The sequence below is a fragment of the Squalius cephalus genome (assembly GCF_949319135.1).
Source record: "Squalius cephalus genome assembly, chromosome: 24".
Lineage (NCBI taxonomy): Eukaryota > Metazoa > Chordata > Actinopteri > Cypriniformes > Leuciscidae > Squalius > Squalius cephalus.
The window spans coordinates 18,599,716-18,618,304 of record NC_137145.1 but is presented as its reverse complement, the minus strand read 5'-3'; the positions used below and the strand labels follow the sequence as shown (position 1 = coordinate 18,618,304).

Below are 18,589 nucleotides of genomic sequence, written 5' to 3'. Positions count from 1 at the left end.
TGTAGATTGGAGGATGAATCCTGTCATCCAGCCTATTGGCATCAGGCTGATGGGTTATCCCTGGCACCCATCATGTCCTGTGGGTGAGGTATACAAATATATATTTGAGATATATAAGTATATATAGGAGAATCTATTGAGTCTGCTTCCTGCTCGTCTTACTCCCTGGAAGAGTGGTGGTGCTGCCCCCTCTTACTTGCTAGCGTGGGAGCCACTCAACGTTATTTTTGCCCGGTACTGAGGTACTTGTAGGCAATGCTAAGATTCTTCAGGTATTCCATCCTCCATCGCATGTGTCGGATGGTCAAGGTCGTAGCCTTTGAGGTTCCTACATTAGGACTCAGGCTGAGAGGAGTCAGTCCATCTAGTTATGCATCAAGGGTTAGGAGCTATTCCCTTTATTAAGAGTACAGTTGGTTATCTAAAACCACTCATATTTGAAGTACAAGGTGCGCTTCTGCCTTCACCTCTCATCTAATATTTTCTACTGTCTGGGGCTCCCAGCCATGAGGTCAGTCGAGCCTCCGGCTCCAGACCTCCCCTTCTTGCACCAAATCTTATGACAAGCTAGTTTGGATCTGCCCTCTACTCATTCTATCGTCCGTGAGTGTACCAGATGCTTTATACCAGGGCGTTTTTTTCTCTCAGTGTGGCGGCGTGGGTATTCGTTCCCCAAAGTATCGAGTATCGATGCAGCGGGAGTTCCCTTTACGAAAGGGAACGTCTCGGGTTACGTATGTAACCCTCGTTCCCTGAGTAGGGAACGAGACGCTGCATCCCTCGGCCACACTTTTCGCGCCCCTGAGAACGACTTGCTTTGACCAATTAGAAGCTAACATTTCCTGGTTCCTGTGACCCTTTTGTAGCTTCCGGATCACCGTCACATGCGACGTCACGGGTGACGTTGCACCAATCAAGATTGGAATAGTTCCATAGTTGACTTCAGACGCTTCATGCCGAAGGCATTCCCCAAAGTATCGAGTATCGATGCAGCGTCTCGTTCCCTACTCAGGGAACGAGGGTTACATACGTAACCCGAGACGTTTTATTGTCTAGAAATCATGAAGAATCTTGAGTTTCCTACTCTTGTTTGAAAATGGAATGTGAGAGAAAGCCAACACCTCTTAGCCTGGTGGAAAATCCTGAACTTTGACCTCTTCAGGCTACATTTAGCATGTAGATTCACTCCTGGTGCATTCTGTTGAGACAACTGGTTGAGACCGACACTGGTTTGTTGACTTAACAGCATGCTTTGTCTGTAGGTGAATTTATAGGCCTATATGTTTTTAAATCAATCACCATGATAAGAAGAGTGCAATCCATTATAAGCATTAAATCTTCTTCAGGTCCTGACCTGTCTTTTTGTCTTATGAACATGACCTTACAATGTTCTATCCTGAAGACTGCTGACTGAAATAAAGTAGGTACTACTCAATATTTAATGATTTTGAATCATTTGAATCATTTTGTAACTGAATTTTGTCTGAGGTTTCATCTGCTAGTCCTGCATATGCCATGAACGTGAATTTGTATTGGTAGGAAACATCTGCTATAGACAAACATGGAAATAAATTATATAATCATTAGCTGATTAATTGCAACAAATCCAATTTACTCAAACCAAGCAAACAGCTTTCATGCTCTAAACTTTTGATGACCATTCTGTGGACCGCTGATTGTTTCCATGTGTTGTGGCAGATTGTTTGTGGTGGCGATTCATTTGATTACGATAAGCTGTTCTTCTGTTCCTCTGAATGTTTATAAGAATACAAAACAAACCATTCACTCATTCATTTACCCCGCTGTCTGTTCTGAGAGCCTGTCTTTTGTCTTTCTTATTAGTTTAGACAATAAATTAGTGTCCAGCTGCATGTGGTCAGTTATAAGTATAAAATCTGTTATATAAGTTATATATCTGATTATATCTGATTATCTGTTATGGGTGGTTGTCTTTAGAGAAGGATTTCAGCCAATGCCTTTATTAACACAAAAATGTGAATGTGAAAAATATCTGTGCTTCTGTGGAAAAATATAAATCTATGAGCATCTAAGCTAATGTCATCTTGGAAAGATCAAGTATTTTGTGCTTTTGCGAGAGGTCATCCAATTAAACAGTCTTTAAATTACTTTTCTAAACTGTTTCACAAGTCATTAAACCCAGCTAGTCAAATATATGGTCTTAACTGCACTTAGTGCTCTGAAATAACGCTAACGCTAATGTTTAACGCTAACCACTACATGTTTTCAGGGTAATGGAGTATCTCCTTACATGTAAATAATAAGCTAATATGATCATAGCAGCATACTGGATGCAACGGAGTAAAACTCTCTATCTGTCATCTTCTCCTAGATCTTTAAACAAGGTCTTTAAGAGGTAATGTTTGCTGGGTGGAGCGCACACTGGCTAGCTGTGCTGACACCCCGGAAAGGTAAATAAAACAGGCAAACAGACTTTCAAACAGTGTTGTTTGTATGTATATGACAGAAAAACCCTTATTTAGCAATTTTCCAGTTTTGGCAAAGGATAATATTTGTGGAAGGATCTCGTAATCCACTGCTCATGACGCGCTAAGAATTTAGCACTGTTCGGCTGCCAGTTTTGGCTACTCTTTGTCATTTCTGACATCAAATTGTCCATTGATGAGAAAAAATACACAAAAAGATGGACTCTTGCTTATAAAAACATTGGCTGTGAAAGGAAGCCTGAGGAATCTGGGCGTCTGTCTCAGTTCAGTTCACCCTGCTGCGCTGGTGTTTGAGAATTCACTCATACAAGGTTCACAGAGACTGCCTGTGTCTCAGACTTCTGGGATGTGACGCAGGAAAAGTCACGATAACACCTACCAATTCTCACATTCATTCACAGACTGTCTCCTGGTGACATCACAGAAATTTGAGGTTACCAGCGGAACCTTTTTCACAAACACGATTCCACAGTTATCAACATCGCAAAGTTATTCATATTTTCATTCTAAAAGAAATGTATTTACATTTAAAATGCCACACTTTGTGTTATATTTATTACCTTTACAGTAAATTACAAAACAGATTAACACCCCAGACAGCAACATAGTGTCGGCCCAGATCCGGCCCACATCTGGTACACGTGGATTCCACATGGTCCAGATGTGGGCCGGTATTTGTATTTTTGTATTTTTCTAACACAACAGCTGAGGGAGTGACGACAAATTTAACATTCTCTCTTCTGACTGCTGTAATCAATCTCTTTATATTTTTCCCTCTTTTGGAAAGTCGTTGCTATTGGAAAAAATGGGAATACAAAACTTATATTTGTTGCCGTATCCCATTCACCTCTATAGAAGTTTACCCAACTATGACGACTTCTGAACGCCGTAAATATGAGAAGGTTCCCTACCTGACGGCTGGTGTTTTTCATGCCAGACCAGAAAAACACTCTGCCTCCTTGAAAACTATTAACCAACGCAGTCTTTTTGCTTCTCATAATTAAAGAATTCACGTCTGACGGGTGGGATTCCGTTTTGCTTTCATTCCTTCCATTAGTCAGCAATTCCCAAAGAAGGCATCGAAAGAGTGGGGGAGCGGCTCTGGGACTGGAAGGATCGGGGGAGAGACACACAATGTGGTAATGTCATTAAACCTCAGGGTAGTGGAAATGGAAAAGCACACCATGGGCTCTTTGATCGCTCTCAAAGGTCCATCTTTAAACCTGCTTACTGTGGTTGCCACAGTAACATGGCAAATATACAAATTTCATGATTCTGGCACAGACCTTTGCATCAAAGAAAACGGGTGTGTGTAGACAGCTGGCACGTCATAAAAGGAGGATTGAATGCTAAAAAACTATTCTAGAGCGGCAAACTTTGGAGAGGAATGTGTGACCAGTAGTAGTAGAGCTTCACTTCCCTTTATCCAAGAGATAAGATGATGAGGGAATGTGGGGGAAGCAGAACCTCCTCTCAACTGAATTTCCGGATAAGACAAAGATATGTGGTCGTTTATTTAAGAAATAATGCTTTTGAGGAAGGTTCTGGGTAGGATTATTGATTCTTCTGATGGGAAACAGTGTGGTTTTGTTGATACAGTGTGGTCTTTGGTGCATATTGTCATCCTAAAAAGGCATTTCAAAGGTATATCGGGGCCTATACCATGAAGCCGGTTTAGGTGGCTAGCCAAGTATGTTTCAGTTTAGTTTGCGCCAACCCTGGGTTTTAGGGACCATGAAAGTGGTTTGGCTTTTAGTAGTGTTCATCGCCATAGTAACTATGGTCCGGGGCAGATTATGTTCCAGGTAAGAGGTTGCAAACCGAACCGGGGCCAATCAGCTGTGAGCAAAGTGACACATGTCTGATGAGATAAAGTCATTCCACCTGTTTCTACTTCAAATTAAAGATCAATACATAGCAAATGATTTTTAAAGACAAAATCGCCTGGCCTTTAGTAATGCTTATTTAGAATAATAATTTTGTATGATATAGATATTATTTATGTAATTATTATACTCTTAATCGATCACACATACACAATTTTAGTTGATCAATTACAATTACGCACAGTTTAAATGAAGGTAATATAAATACACTTTAGAATCAACAGATAAAGGTATAAAATGACTACATGTGAGCTTAAATATCCAATTCTCTCTATACCTTTATCAACTGTATAAACTAACTTCACAATTTTTACTTGCACTAATATAGCAAGACTTTTTCTTTTAGTTGTCCTCTTTCATAGACAGATATTTTCTTCTTGCTGTGTAAATTTGTTTCAATTCTTAATATTTTTCAATCTCGTAACATTCTGCAGAAGTGAATCGCGCTGCTTCTCTCGCGGGAAATGAATCACAGTTTCACTCTTTCTCAGCATGTGATTGGCTGTTCGCTACTGATGTCACACCTAAACTCCTAAACTCAGGATCAAAGCCTGAGTTGACAGAGAAAGTTGATGATCAGCATCATGGTACCAACCAAGCCTGGTTGGATTGGTTTGGTTTTGTCAACTCGAAACTAATCCTGTAACCCTGAGTTTGTTCAACTACCATCATGGTACAGGCCCCTGGTCTGTTTCAAATCTAATTACCACAGGCTTGGTTTACTAGCTCTGAACTCACATCTGCACTGCATTTCAGTAAAACCCAAGTGACTCAGCACTGTCAACATCAGTTAGGTTAATAAACTACCATGATTACAATGTTCCATGAGCCCAGAGTGATTTGACGTACCTCAACATTGTTGTTCATGGTACTGATAAACCGGTGGCCAGGGATGCGCTTCTGATTGCACATCACCCCAACATCCTCGCTGTGCCTGCAGTCCGACACCCCAAAGCCATTCGAGGGGCATTCGGCTAAAGATTTCTCTCTTCCTGTGCAATGGACATTGTCTAGCCAAATGCGACCTGTGGAACAAAGAACAATTGTTGGTTTTGTCAATCACCAGCAAATGTTCAAAATCCATTCGACTCCAGTGGGTTAATAAAGGCCTTCTGAAGCGAAGCAATGGGTTTTTGGAAGAAAACTATCCATATTTAAAACTTTATAAACTTTAATCACTGGCTTCCGGCAACGGCCGTTCACGTGTTCATGAGAGAGTCGAGTTCCGGCGGAAGGGTGACCTCTGACCCGACGTATGACATAGCTTCTCTTCTCTAATATCGAAATCCTCAGACATTTTCTTTAAAACTTCTCATTTTAGACTACTTATTTGTGACCGGCGTTTTGTTTTGCTCTGCTCTATACTCTGCCCTTCCGCGTTCATCAATTCTCTAAAAAGTTTACGATGTGCCTACGTCCTACATCGGGTCAGAGGTCACCCTTCCGCCAGAACTCGACTCTCTCATGAACGCACTTATGGATGTTGCCGGAAACCACTGATTATAAAAACAAAAACCCATCGCTTCACTTCAGAAGGTATTTATTAACCCCCTGGAGTCCTATTAATTACTTTTATGATGTATGGATGTGCTTTTTGGAGCTTCAAAACTAGGACACTATTCAATGCCATTACAAAGCTGGGAAGAGCCAGGATATTATTTAATATAACTCTGATTGTGTTCAGCTGAAAGAAGAAAGTCATATACACCTGGCATGAGGGTGAGTAAATTACGGGAACATTATCATTTTTCAAGGAACTCTCAAAATGTACCGTCTTATTCTACTTTATCTAATTCTAAACCTGTATGTCTTCCACAAAAGGTGAGTTTTTAAACAATATCCTTAAAATGCACCATAAAGGTATCATTAAAAGTGCTTCACACCACTTGTGTGCTATAATGTTAAAGTGTTCTGAAAGTCTTTGTTCAATGAACAGACCAAAATCAGATAAAAAATCAGATCTGCCCTAAATAAATTAATTGTTATTTTGAATGGGATCTTTTTAATGAATATGCTGAATGACCCAATGACTGATTGGGTTCTCGGGATCAACTCACTGATCCAATGAAAATATAAGTTTATGATGCTTTTTGAAGCTTAAAAGTCCCAGTCTCCATTCATTCTTTAAAATTTCTCAAAAATGTCATGCAGCTTTGAAGTGAAGGATGAATTTAAAAAGGCTGCTAGTGACACAGCAAAACCTCCTTGGTAAACCATCTTTAACCGACCTAGTCAGTCTAGATCTAGCTATTTTCCTTGCTTCAATATAAAGTTATCCTTCCAGAAATTCCTCTCACTGTGCATTACATGCTGCATATGATTTTGCATACTCAGTGGAAAATGAAATAAAAGTGGAAGGCCAGTGGTTATTCTTCCATAGGGCTCAATCATAACCACCCACTGAACTCTGGAGTTTGATTTACAATCTTTGACAGATTTATTGAAACAAATCATCATGCTTCTTTATAAAGAGACAGAGAGATGAGATTATGTCTGCTCTTGAGGTTGAATCTTGTTTCCATACTTTTTCGTCTGATTGGAATCAATTACTGCTAATGACTAAAACATGATGGATTACATTAGTAATTCCACATTGTGGATCTTTCAATGGACCATACGCTTATAATATGCTATCAGACTGAGTTTTTGGAGTAATTCTTGCCTACCTTCTCCTTGTCCGAACTTTGCAGATGGGGACCAAGCCACAGCGCCCAAGAAGCCAAGCTGCCGACACGCAACATGAGCCGCTTCGATTGAGAAGTCATCATCACAGACAGTCCCCCATTCATTGTTGTAGAAGACCTCTAGACGACCCTCGTAATGCTTGCGTTTATCACCGGCTAGGCGGAGTTGAATCTTGGGTTGCTGGGATTCAGATTGGGCCTGAATCAGAACCAACAGATTGAAGATGTACAATGCAGAAGAGACCGCCATGGCTAAACTTCCACAGAGACCTGCGAGAGCATTAAACAGCACAAACACAAGATTAACAATGAAACATAAAATAACCTGATTTACTAAACCAATTTGGGACATTATTCATGACAGATTCATTTGGTGAACTGGACATCAGCATACTCAATTCAGTGTATAATGACCACAAAAACTGATTAGATGAATAGGGAGGTAAAGGTCTTTTCTTCACTAATGCAGAGCATGTGTATGAACATGCTGAACTCCGTCTCAATGTCAGTCCACCCTTCCCCAAATCCTGAGGCTATAGCATGCAGACAGATGTCTAGTGTCTACCGTTTCCATCATTCATCCCAAATCCCAATCATCTCTGTCAGTCAGAGGATTTATTTGTAGGAATAAGACCTACAGACATTATTGATGTCTCACAAAGGAATGCATGTACAGCATTAAAAGCAGCATATATATGCACATTAATTCTGAACTCAAAAAAGACAGCTCAGCTTTCAAACAAGAACTATGCCGAATGGTTTCCAGGATGTTTCTAGTTTCTAGAAACAGCAGCACATATGACATTACAACCTCCTTCATTCATACACATCTAACCGCCAAAACCACAGTGGGCATTTTCATAGAAGTAGATGTTTAACTCCCATTCACGTATCATGTACTTTGTGTGAAGTAGGCTAACTAAACTTTTATCTTCACGATATGATGTTAAGATTAGTGGCTGAATTAAAGTTTAGCACACTCCTCATCTGTCCACCCAGCAGGACAATTACCCGTAACACAATATCCCATTTCCTGACTCATTCCCTTAGGGATTCTGTTCCAAATAATTCACTAAAAGCTGCCTTTACAGTGAGTCGCTTTATTCATTTATAGAGACTTTAACGTGATGTCAATCACTGTCCAAACAATGCAACCTCATTCGTTTCAGTGTTGTCAGTGCAGCAGGAAAACACACTTAGATTCATGACATCATTGGTAAAACGTTGTTGCTATGACTATGACTTCTTTTGTTTTGTTTTTTGTTTCATTCATTACACATTAATTGTCTTATATAATATGCTATTCAGAGCCAAATAAGTTTGTACACATTGATAATGTATTAATAGTTTATTATACAGAGATGCAATTAAATAAAAGTATAATTAAAAGAGTGCGTGTGCGCGCGTGCGTGCGATGGTGTCATTATATTTCTAAGCTGTAAAGCAATTTAGCTATTTAAAAAAAAAAAAAACATTGTTGATTTTTGAAAAACAATTTTCTGGAGAAAACTATAGGCATATACATCATTTGTATTTGAGGCGCAAGGAAAGTTGTAGAAGGCTTACCTCATCACTTCTTTTATAATACACAATTTTATAATCATACATTAAATACAAGCATTTGCAAAAGTCTATGCCGGAGCCAACATGAACAACGAACGAGTACATTTCTAAGAACATGACTGTAATTTTGTAACGATTGTTCCTACATATTCATATTATTGGGGTTAAATTCCAGGCATGGCTATATCAAATATCATAATCACATTTCGTTATTAATAAAGACATCCAAAACAACTTCGATGTCAGCATTTGAAGTTTCAAACAGAATTCGATTCAGTGTTAAACAAATGATTAAATACTAAATATAATTTCTGGTTGGCGCCTTAACTTACCTTTGGACAAACTTTGCTGTAGTGAAGAAACTCTGCCCAGTTACACGCGCAGCTGGATCTGGATCTGGATCTGAATCTGGATCTGGTGCAGCAGCGCTGGTTCTGTCTGTCTCCTGCAACACTTTTAAACCAGCAGGCTACACTCGCTTCACCGCCTCCCACCAGCACTGCAATATGAAACCAGCCATCGCCGACACATTATGAAAGTCACAGACGCCCCGTGTGTGTGTGTGTGTGTGTGTGTGTGTGTGTGTGCTGCACATGACTGTCGCCATACAGCTGGGGATGCCCTGTAGACCTACGTGAGGGTTCTCATGCACGACTAACGCTTACTTTTCCATCGACTGACAGAACGGCAGACGGGCATGGATAGATACAGTAGTAGATAGACAGGCATGGATGGATGGATGCATGGATAGACATGGATGGGTGGATGGATGGATGGATAGATAGACATGGGTGGATGGATGGATGATATAGACATGGATGGATTGACAGAGGTGGACAGTAACAAAGTACATTTACTTGAGTACTGTACTTAAATACACTTTTTGAGTATCTGTAGCCTACTTTACTTGAGTATTCTTTTTTCTGGAAACTTTTTCCTTTAACTTCACTACATTTGAAAGACAAATATCGTAGGCTACTTTTTACTCCACTACATTTCTGTCAAAGTCCTTGAGTAGAAAGTAGTAACGTCAGTCAGGGGATGATTTTGGTTGCAGGGGTTGCATTTTGGTTGCATGGAAACGAAAGTCGGGTTGACGTCAACATCCAGCGTCGGACAGACGTCTGATTTTGGTTGGAAACAAAGGTCGGGTTGATGTCAGAATCCGATTTTCATTTTCAATCACAATACAACGTCTGTCCAACGTTGGAGATTAATGGATGGATGGATAGACAGATGGATGGATAGATGGATGGATGGGTAGATGTACATGGATGGATGAATATACATGGATGGATGGATGAATAGACATGGATGGGATGGATTGATAGACATGGATGGATAGATAGACATGGATGGATAATTGATAGACATGGATGGATAATTGATAGACATGGATGGATAATTGATAGATATGGATGGATAACTGATAGACATGGATGGATAATTGATAGACATGGATGGATAGACATGGATGGATAATTAATAGACATGGATGGATAATTGATAGACATGGATGGATAGATAGATAGATAGATAGATAGATAGATAGATAGATAGATAGATAGATAGATAGATAGATAGATAGATAGATAGATAGATAGATAGATAGATCACAATTAACAATGTTTTTACCTGGTCATTTATTAGTTTATTCATTAGTTCAGCAGATGCTCAGTTGAGCTCAAGTACAACAGAAAATAAAAGAGATCAACACAAAATCTAAGCAGTGTTTAATTAACCCCGGTGTGTGTAACAGCATGAACACACACACACACACACACACAGATTATGCTGCTGCTCAACAGGCAAAAGCTCATCTATCAGTTACATTAAATAGATCAGAGGAGGCTTTATTTGATATGACTACAGGGTTCACAGGGAACTGACAGCCAGTGTAATGAGCAGGACCCCCAGCTGCAGGACAGGGCTGGAGCTCAGGTTCGGGGCGGCGTTGTTTTCCCCGTGGCTGTGGGACCGGTGCGGGCCGTTACAGTCGTCGTTGAAACAGCATTCCAGCTTCACCTCACCATTGCTCATGTGAGACTTGTCACAGAAAGACTTGTAAGCGCATGACTTCATCACAGAGTCTGTGGTGAACAAAACACATAGATTTAAAGAAACACATCACTTACAGTAACACTCCCTCAGTCCGACCATTGCTGAAGGATACGTCAGATATCCTCTTTTGGTCTGTGCTGTTGGTTGAGTGTGTGTGCAGTCCAGCACACACAGTATTATGTAATAGAGCAGACCGGGGCTAGTTGTCACAGAACTGTAGGCTTTGAGTCAGAAGATAATTTACATGAATGTTTGTTTAGCAGTGTTTTCGGCTTCAAACACATAGTTCAAAACTGACTTAAATCAGCACATTGTTTATGAATTCTGTCCTCCAAATTAAAATCTATATTTTATTTGTTTGTTTGTTTGTTGCTATAGATACTGCAAAGAAGTGGAACCATACTGACTGAGTACTTTTCATACTATAAATATCAGGTCTTAGCAAATGTTGTCGCATATTTTACTTGTTATTTTATTAGTTATAATATTTAATATAATTTATTGCCATATTTGTTATTTGAGTGCTTCAAAGGTATGTGTCTATACATAAATTGTATTTCATAAATAATCACAGCCTCGGAAATAATCACTTGGGTTAAACTGTGACAACTAGCCCCGGTGGTTTGCCCCACTATATTAAATTGAAACGCAACAGAAATGGTCAAGATTGATGTCTCCTCCATGTGGCCAGTAAGCGAACTACAAAAGCAATCTCTCTCATTCTTTCTCTCTCTCTCTGTTTGTGTGTGTGTGTGTGTGTGTGTGTGTGTGTGTGTGTGTGTGTGTGTGTGTGTGTGTGTGTGTGTGTGTGTGTGTGTGTGTGTGTGTGTGTGTGTGTGTGTGTGTGTGTGTGTGTACTCACTGGGTCCTGTGATAGTAGAGCAGGCATCTGAGTGAGCAGGACACACTGTCGATCCCTGCTGGAAACACTCCTCCATGTTCTTAGACACACACGTGTAACACTTCAACCCCTCACCTTTACACACCGAACAAGACAACACATCTGATCTGAGATTATACCACTCCAAACTATGCAGACACTAGTAATCTTTTTACAAGGACTGTATTGAATATATATGTTGTACATATGTTATACAGTACCTGTCAAAAGTTTGGAAACATTGCAATTTTTTTAAATATTTTTGAAAAAAAGTCTCTAATGCTCACCAAGCCTGCATTTTTTTTAATCAAAAATCAGTAAAAACAATAATAATGTTAAGTATTATTACACATTAATAGAACTGTATTTTATTTGAATATATCTTAAAAATGTAATTTATTTCCGTGATTTAAAGCTGCATTTTCAGCATCGTTACGCGAGTCACATGATCCTTCAGGAATCATTCTGATGATTTGATGCTCAAGAAACATTATTATTATTAATGTTGACTTTTATACTTTTTATACTTTTTTCAGTATTCTTAGAAAGTACGATGAACAGCATTTATTAAATGTGTGTATTCATTTATTAAAGCATTTGTTAAATATAAATATTTTTTAACATTATGTCTTCACTGTCACCTTTGATCAATTTAATGCATCCTTACTTTTGAATGGTAATTGTTTCCACAAAAATTTTAAGCAGCAAAAACTGTTTTCAACATTGATGATAATAATAAGAAATATTTCTTGAGCATCAAATCATCATATGTATTTATGGTACATCTAAAATAAATAATTTCATATATTTAATTCACGAATAAACTAACAGTAAATAAATAAATAAACAATTTTATATACATTTTGTAACAGCAACGTGTTGTCGTCAATATCAATATATATAATTACATTTAATGTGTATCGTTACAATTGTTAACATTAACAACACCTGTTGCTGTATATAAAAATGACTGTATATAACATAAATGTGATTATTTATAATACATCTAAAATAAATAATTTCATATACATATAATTCATGAATAAACTAACAGTAAATAAATAAATAAACCATTTTATATACATTTTGTAACATTTTGTCGTCAATATTAATAATAATTACATTTAATGTAAAAACACTTTTTAACACACAGTTACAAAATGTATATACAAATTTGACTATTCATAATACATCTATCCATTTTAATATTTATATTTATTATAAATAATAATAAATAATAAAATATATATTATATTTGTATACATGTATGCACAAATGTATTTTGTGTGGGGGAAATAACAAAATATTTGATTAATATGTTAACAAGTATTTTTGCAAAATCTCCATTACAGGAGTATCAACACTCAAAATCATGGCAACATTAAAATGAACCATAAAGAAATATAAAAGGAAAAAAAAGAACATTTGATTTGGATGCATCTGGTACTATACAGATACTCACTGTGTAACACAGCGGTGAACAGGACTATTGCGGCGAGGAGAGTCTTCATGTTGAGGAGATGCTGTGTGGAGAGAAGTGCTGAGACTGTGGAAGTCTTAACTACAAAACACCTCAGCGCCTCTCCATAATCCCACAGTGTGCATTCATCACCGGCTTAACACACACAACGCATCTGCATAATCAACTGTAAACCGGGATGAACGGGGCTGCACCATTAAACAGGAGAAATGATTTCTGGACATTTCTCTGAACATCTCAACACAGATTTCCTTTATAAAAATGACTACAGGATCAATTACACTTACCAGAAGCCCACAGAATGACATCCGGGAACTTATTAACAGTGTACTGTACATTTCACTGATTCAAACGTTGCATTTGTTGTGTGTTATTTGCAGCCAACACTGTTTTGATTGAATTCACTGCAGTATCTGTCCTCAACATAAGGACAATCTCTTTATGAGTGCACATATTAATACCCTGTCACCAGATATCCCTCTTAAGAAGAGATTAGCTATATATGCAACACACTCACAACCTGAGAATCATTTCTGTAAAGACACAGATACCGATACTGACATGCATCTTTGCACCGAATAACACTTCTTAAGGCATTCAACAAGCTAATTATTTCTTTATTCAGGGAATGCATTTATGCACAAAATATATATTAGTCAACGGGATATCTGTGCAACTCTCTCTTCCACTTTACAAACATTAATAACACAGTAAAAGAACTTCTCATAAAAATATACACAGGTCAGTGAGTACTTTAAAGAACACCAGCACGCTCTTGAAATACGACCCTTTAACGTTTGGCACATGGATTGCGGATTCATTTGGCAGTTGGATATTCTTGACTAAGATAGCGCAGAGGAATTGACTTTATGCACAGCTGCACTACTTCCTGAACTTAAGCCAGCTCCTTTATTTCCTGTCTTACATTATTGGACGCACTGATTAATCCAGGTGTGTCTGATTATTGTTGCTATGACTACTGAGGTCAGGCACACCTGAATTAATCAGTGTGTCCAATAATGTAAGACAGGAAATAAAGGAGCTGGCTTAAGTTCAGGAAGTAGTGCAGCTGTGCATAAAGTCAATTGTGTGTAAAAAACTCAACAAAACAACAACAACAGCAACAGCCAATAGAAAGCATCACTCTTTAGGCACGTATACTAGTCGGGCAAAAGATTGTCAATCCTCGTAATGATTTCATTGAATGTTTTGAATATGATTCGGTCCACAGGCATAACTTTGGACAGCTTCTCTGCGACAGAGAGTAAACGTGTGATGTTCTCTGTAATTCATGCAGACTTTGAAAACAAAGAATTTCATACAAAAAGTTGAAGTGCTTTAAGTTAGGTTTGCTTTTTTGCCGTTACGTTTTGCGAAGCAAGCATTTGATTGGAAGATTATGACCTCAAGCCTAGGAAAAATAACCCATCAGAACATCTGGTAACACCAGAGCTTGCTTAATATAATAAATTATGATAATTTGGCACCTATAAACACCCAGAGAGTATGGAACTACAACTGTCTACAAACTCTTACAACAGAAGTCTTGAATATGCTAAAAGCTACTCCGTTAAAGAATATTCCGGGTTCGATACAAGTTAAACTCGACAGCATTTGTGTTGAGTAACACAAAATGTCATTTGAATCCATACAATGTAATATAAGTCCATGCTTTTTTCCATGCACAGAGATTACAGTGAGGGACTTGAATGGAAGGGGGCCAATTTTAGAGCAGAAATATTCGATTATATTCTTCTTAGATTAATTCTGTGAACATGTGCATATTATTTAAGCTCTTATATTATTTAAAATTGCATTTAACTTATTTTTTCACACTGAAATTATATGAACCCTCATATTGTACGACGTGAATATACAGTTGAAATACTTAATATTGTAACGTTTAACATTCACTTTCATTTTAAGTGCCTCACTGTAAACCTGGATTTTTGCTCTTTTTTTTTTTAAAGACAAGAGGAAATTAATTCATTCATTCATTTTTGTGGTAATCAACATTATACCACCAGTGATGTCAATTGATCTTGAACTCGTACTGAACCCGTAATTCCTTTAAATTTGTATCATGATCTCTAATATATAACCAAATAATTACACAGGTTACAGTATTATCCAATGCAAGAAATGTAACTAAAAAAAGTTGTAAATAATATGATTTGCTCCCTCCGTTACAAATAGCAGCAGTGCAATCATGTAAACTATGAACAAGGCCTTTCCGCAAACACCTGAACACACACCCGGAGTCTCTCCCAAACACACAGCTGCCACAACAGCCAGCAGAAAGTCATCAGAATGAGATATGTGGGTGGTTTTCCCACTTTCTTCAAGACCAATGAAACATTTTATACCACCAAAATATAAGTGTAAGTCCAACATCAGCATTTTCTGAATCTGTAAAAAACATTTGGGACTCGTATCTTGTTGTTTCTTCCAGTGCCTGAGCCAGACCCATGGAAAAGTGACTCCTTTCCAAAAAGAAAAAAAAAAAAGCAATGGGAGATCCAGAGGCGTTCTTGGTCGGGGTGGGTTTGGGTCAAAAATCTTGAGGTTCTCCTTCCTTTTAGTCCGTTGTGCCCAATTTTGCAATGAGCTCATCACAAATTTTAGTGAGCTCTTCAATCTCTTGATTCTGGAAATAACAAAGTGACTTTTAAATAAGGTTTTCTTGGAAAACATCTTGAGTTGATGTTACAGCATGTGTTATATACATCAGATGTGGGTGAGGATGAATGTGTGAGAGTTTACCTTCTGTTCGAGCGCCCGCTCCAGGGAGTCCACCTTCATCTGCTCTTTTCTCAGGCTGGCGTTCAGCGCCACGCTCTCTGCGTTGGCCTTAGTTCGCACCTGAGCTATTTCCTCATTCGCTCTGCAAAAACAAAATCATTCAATCAATCAATCATTCAATAGCCCCTTTCGTACTGGGTAGCTCTAGGAACTTAGTTACAGGAACTAGCCATCAGGGTGGTTCTCTGAGAACTACTGTAAATGTTCCCCTAGGACCATTTTTCTGGTTGTATTCGCGCCGCCAATAGGAACTCTAAAGTGACGTAAGCCGCGCTTATAGTAGTGACTTTTATTTTGACGGCGTGGCTGACTTTTATTTTGACGGCGCTGAGAACGGCTGAGCACACTGCGCTCCCATAGAGTGGTGCAGGTATAATGTCACTTTGTAGGCCAACCGGCAGTTAGCATCACACTGGTTCCTTCAACAAAAACCCAATGGTTTTTCTCATATTTTTAAGAGTAAATTGTTTTTCTTCTGTTTTTAGCACATATTTGTCGTGTAAACGTACCCTAATACTGAAAATGGTTCTTACTTGTCAAGTTTCTCCTCTGCGTGGATTTTGAGGGTCTGATAACGTTGTTCCTCCTGCCTCACGCGCGTGAGGTAATCCTGAGCGCACTTCTTTAGCACTTCCTCATTCTGATAAGAGACCAGCAGAATCATCTGTATACATTCAGAAGAATCGTTTATATATTCAGAATTTTGGACACTGAAGGAGACATCTTACCTTCTTATAGCCCTCAAGGACAGTCTTCAAGTTTTCGTAGCGTCTGAACAGGTCGGACAGCGAGCGCTCCACCGAGTTGAGGTCGGCGAGGGCCTGATCTCTCTCCAGGGTTACCTGTTGGACACTTTTCTGAGATCCTATGTTCTTTCGCTGCTCATCTTCTGTATTGCGGAAATCAGACAAAAAATGATTAGTGCATTGCAGAAATATGCAAACACTTAACCTAAAATGTGTATTTTTATGTGTACGGTTTTGAGAGGTAGATCACTCACCTATCATTTGAGCTACCGTCTTCTCATACTCATCAACTATTTTCCTATAGTAAAATCAGTAAATAATGTTAGAATGTTTCATTGCGGGGGATTAAACTCGATGCATTCTGGGAAGGGTTCTAGATAAGGATGTACCTCATTTCAATGACCTCCAGTTTACCCTCCTCACATTTCCTCTTCCACTCATTGGCTTCGATCTCTTTGGCAATTATCTACAGGTACAAAAATGCAACTTTATCCACTTAGACTTTTAAATTGAATATAAAACTAGATTTAAATGCTACATAAAAATATTACAACTAATTTAATAGCAAAAATAGCTATTAAACAGCATTTAATAGCATGTAACCATTTTTATTTAGTTTATTTGTCATTTAATGTGTTTACGTGTACTGGATATTGTGCCGGACTGATCTCAGGACAGTATATCTGGAAACAGTGCAGGTGTTTGAGTGTTACCTCTTCTCTGATCAGCGTGAGCACTGCTGCTTTATCTATCTCACTGAGAGGGATTGAATCCAGCCCGGGACTCGTCTTCACTATGGTCTCACTGTCTGAAGAGCTCAGAGAATGACTCTCACTCTACAGAACAAACACAATCAGAGAAAAGCTTTAGGAACTGTTTCATTTTGAAATTGATTTATTATACCATATGTTCCTATCAATAATTATAGTGCTATATGGCAGCATACATAATACCACATTTTTCTAGGAGATGAAACAATGACTACACTCTTTCCTCTGACCCAGTTATTAGCTTGCCCTTGAACAGATTAAGTCTTGTGGACATCACTAATCCCTTTAAAGGGTTTATAATTATGAATCTCTGTCAGACAGATATGGCACCTCTGCTAGTAGCCTAGTGTGTTGAATATAGTCATACAGAATTTAAAGGAATGCCATAGATACTAATGAATCAGAACTTACCGAAGGGGAGAGGTCCTTCTCATCAAACCGGTCTGTTATCCCTACTGGCAGATCTGATTAAAAAGAAAGGCAGATTGTTACTGACTTGATTAGCCTATATTGTAACAATTTCATAGAATTTTATAATCTGTAAAAATGTTATATACTTTGCCAGTGGACAAAAATGTAAGCCCTATTTGAAGAATATGTAAACTGTTTATAAGGGTCTCTCTCAAGGAAATAGTAAGATTTAAAATCATTCATAAAGTAGCCACTAGAGGGCAGCACAGGCTACTATAGCGAAATGGTGTCACTTGCATTCAGATCAAAAGCGAATGCAGCGCTCACTTCTTTATTCTTATTCTGAATTTAAATGTATCTACCCATAACTACAAGAAACAGAAAGAAAGCTCTCTCTTTATGCAGGGATTATCTAAAGAGACACTACAAAACGCCATTCGCAGCGTTTGTAATAATGGTAAAACAATATTCAGTGGAATCTAATGTAGGGCGGAACTTAATTGTATCCTCAGCGATTTGATTGGATCGTGCGAAGGCTATGCTATGGTTGTATTGGTTATTTGCTTCCCGCCCGCGTGCTTCAAGACACGATGTCAGCAGCAAACTATAAAAGTAAGTAGTTTCTAAAGCAGATACATTTATATTTTTTATGAAAGAGTATGAAAACATATTTTTCTTTAAGATAATGTCTGCGTGATTTCACATTATCTTTGGTAACCGCAGGGACATATTTTCTATGATGACAGGACCACTGCTTCCTCAATTTAAAGCAGGGCCAGAGAATGTCTAATATGGCGAGAAGTTTCACTCTCAGTACACTTCCGGCTTCTGAACTGGTTGC

At 38.3% G+C, this 18,589-nt stretch overlaps 3 protein-coding genes across 11 annotated transcripts in view; all 3 read right to left on the bottom strand.

Moving 5' to 3' along the window:
* loxl2a (lysyl oxidase-like 2a) overlaps positions 1-9,170 on the bottom strand; it is a 34,791-nt gene extending 25,621 nt beyond the window's left edge. Inside the window, exons 1-3 of the mRNA XM_079861661.1 lie at positions 8,931-9,170; positions 7,018-7,305; positions 5,201-5,376 (exon numbers count right to left, since the gene is read on the bottom strand). Coding sequence (XP_079717787.1) covers positions 5,201-5,376; positions 7,018-7,285 — 444 coding nt within the window. The 5' untranslated portion in view covers positions 7,286-7,305; positions 8,931-9,170. The remainder of the gene's footprint in view (positions 1-5,200; positions 5,377-7,017; positions 7,306-8,930) is intronic.
* Positions 8,931-13,466, bottom strand: LOC307152755 (uncharacterized protein). 4 transcript variants are annotated; one of them, XM_079861668.1, is made up of 4 exons: positions 13,307-13,466; positions 13,002-13,207; positions 11,522-11,635; positions 8,931-10,688 (listed from the first exon to the last, which is right to left on the bottom strand). In XM_079861668.1, exons 2-4 carry the CDS (start codon positions 13,048-13,050, stop codon positions 10,474-10,476), a joined length of 378 nt encoding a protein of 125 aa, XP_079717794.1. In that variant the 5' UTR covers positions 13,051-13,207; positions 13,307-13,466; the 3' UTR covers positions 8,931-10,473. The 4 variants fall into 4 exon arrangements, with proteins under 4 accessions (XP_079717794.1, XP_079717795.1, XP_079717792.1 ...); XM_079861669.1 differs by having other exon boundaries at positions 13,002-13,185; XM_079861666.1 differs by having other exon boundaries at positions 11,522-11,662; positions 13,002-13,062.
* A 152-nt stretch (positions 13,467-13,618) lies between these two features.
* The window catches only part of tacc1 (transforming, acidic coiled-coil containing protein 1), a 32,380-nt gene continuing 27,409 nt past the window's right edge, over positions 13,619-18,589 (bottom strand). For 4 of the 6 annotated variants that reach the window (XM_079861660.1, XM_079861658.1, XM_079861659.1 and 1 more), the window contains 8 exons: positions 17,749-17,801; positions 17,281-17,403; positions 16,957-17,033; positions 16,822-16,865; positions 16,550-16,710; positions 16,355-16,461; positions 15,783-15,903; positions 14,703-15,666 (listed from right to left, as the gene is read on the bottom strand). In XM_079861660.1, the coding sequence (XP_079717786.1) occupies positions 15,598-15,666; positions 15,783-15,903; positions 16,355-16,461; positions 16,550-16,710; positions 16,822-16,865; positions 16,957-17,033; positions 17,281-17,403; positions 17,749-17,801 (755 nt within the window). In that variant the 3' untranslated portion in view covers positions 14,703-15,597. Of the gene's footprint in view, positions 13,897-14,702; positions 15,667-15,782; positions 15,904-16,354; positions 16,462-16,549; positions 16,711-16,821; positions 16,866-16,956; positions 17,034-17,280; positions 17,404-17,748; positions 17,802-18,589 lie in introns of those variants that run through there. The other 2 variants (XR_013820042.1, XR_013820043.1) reach the window with 1 other exon arrangement.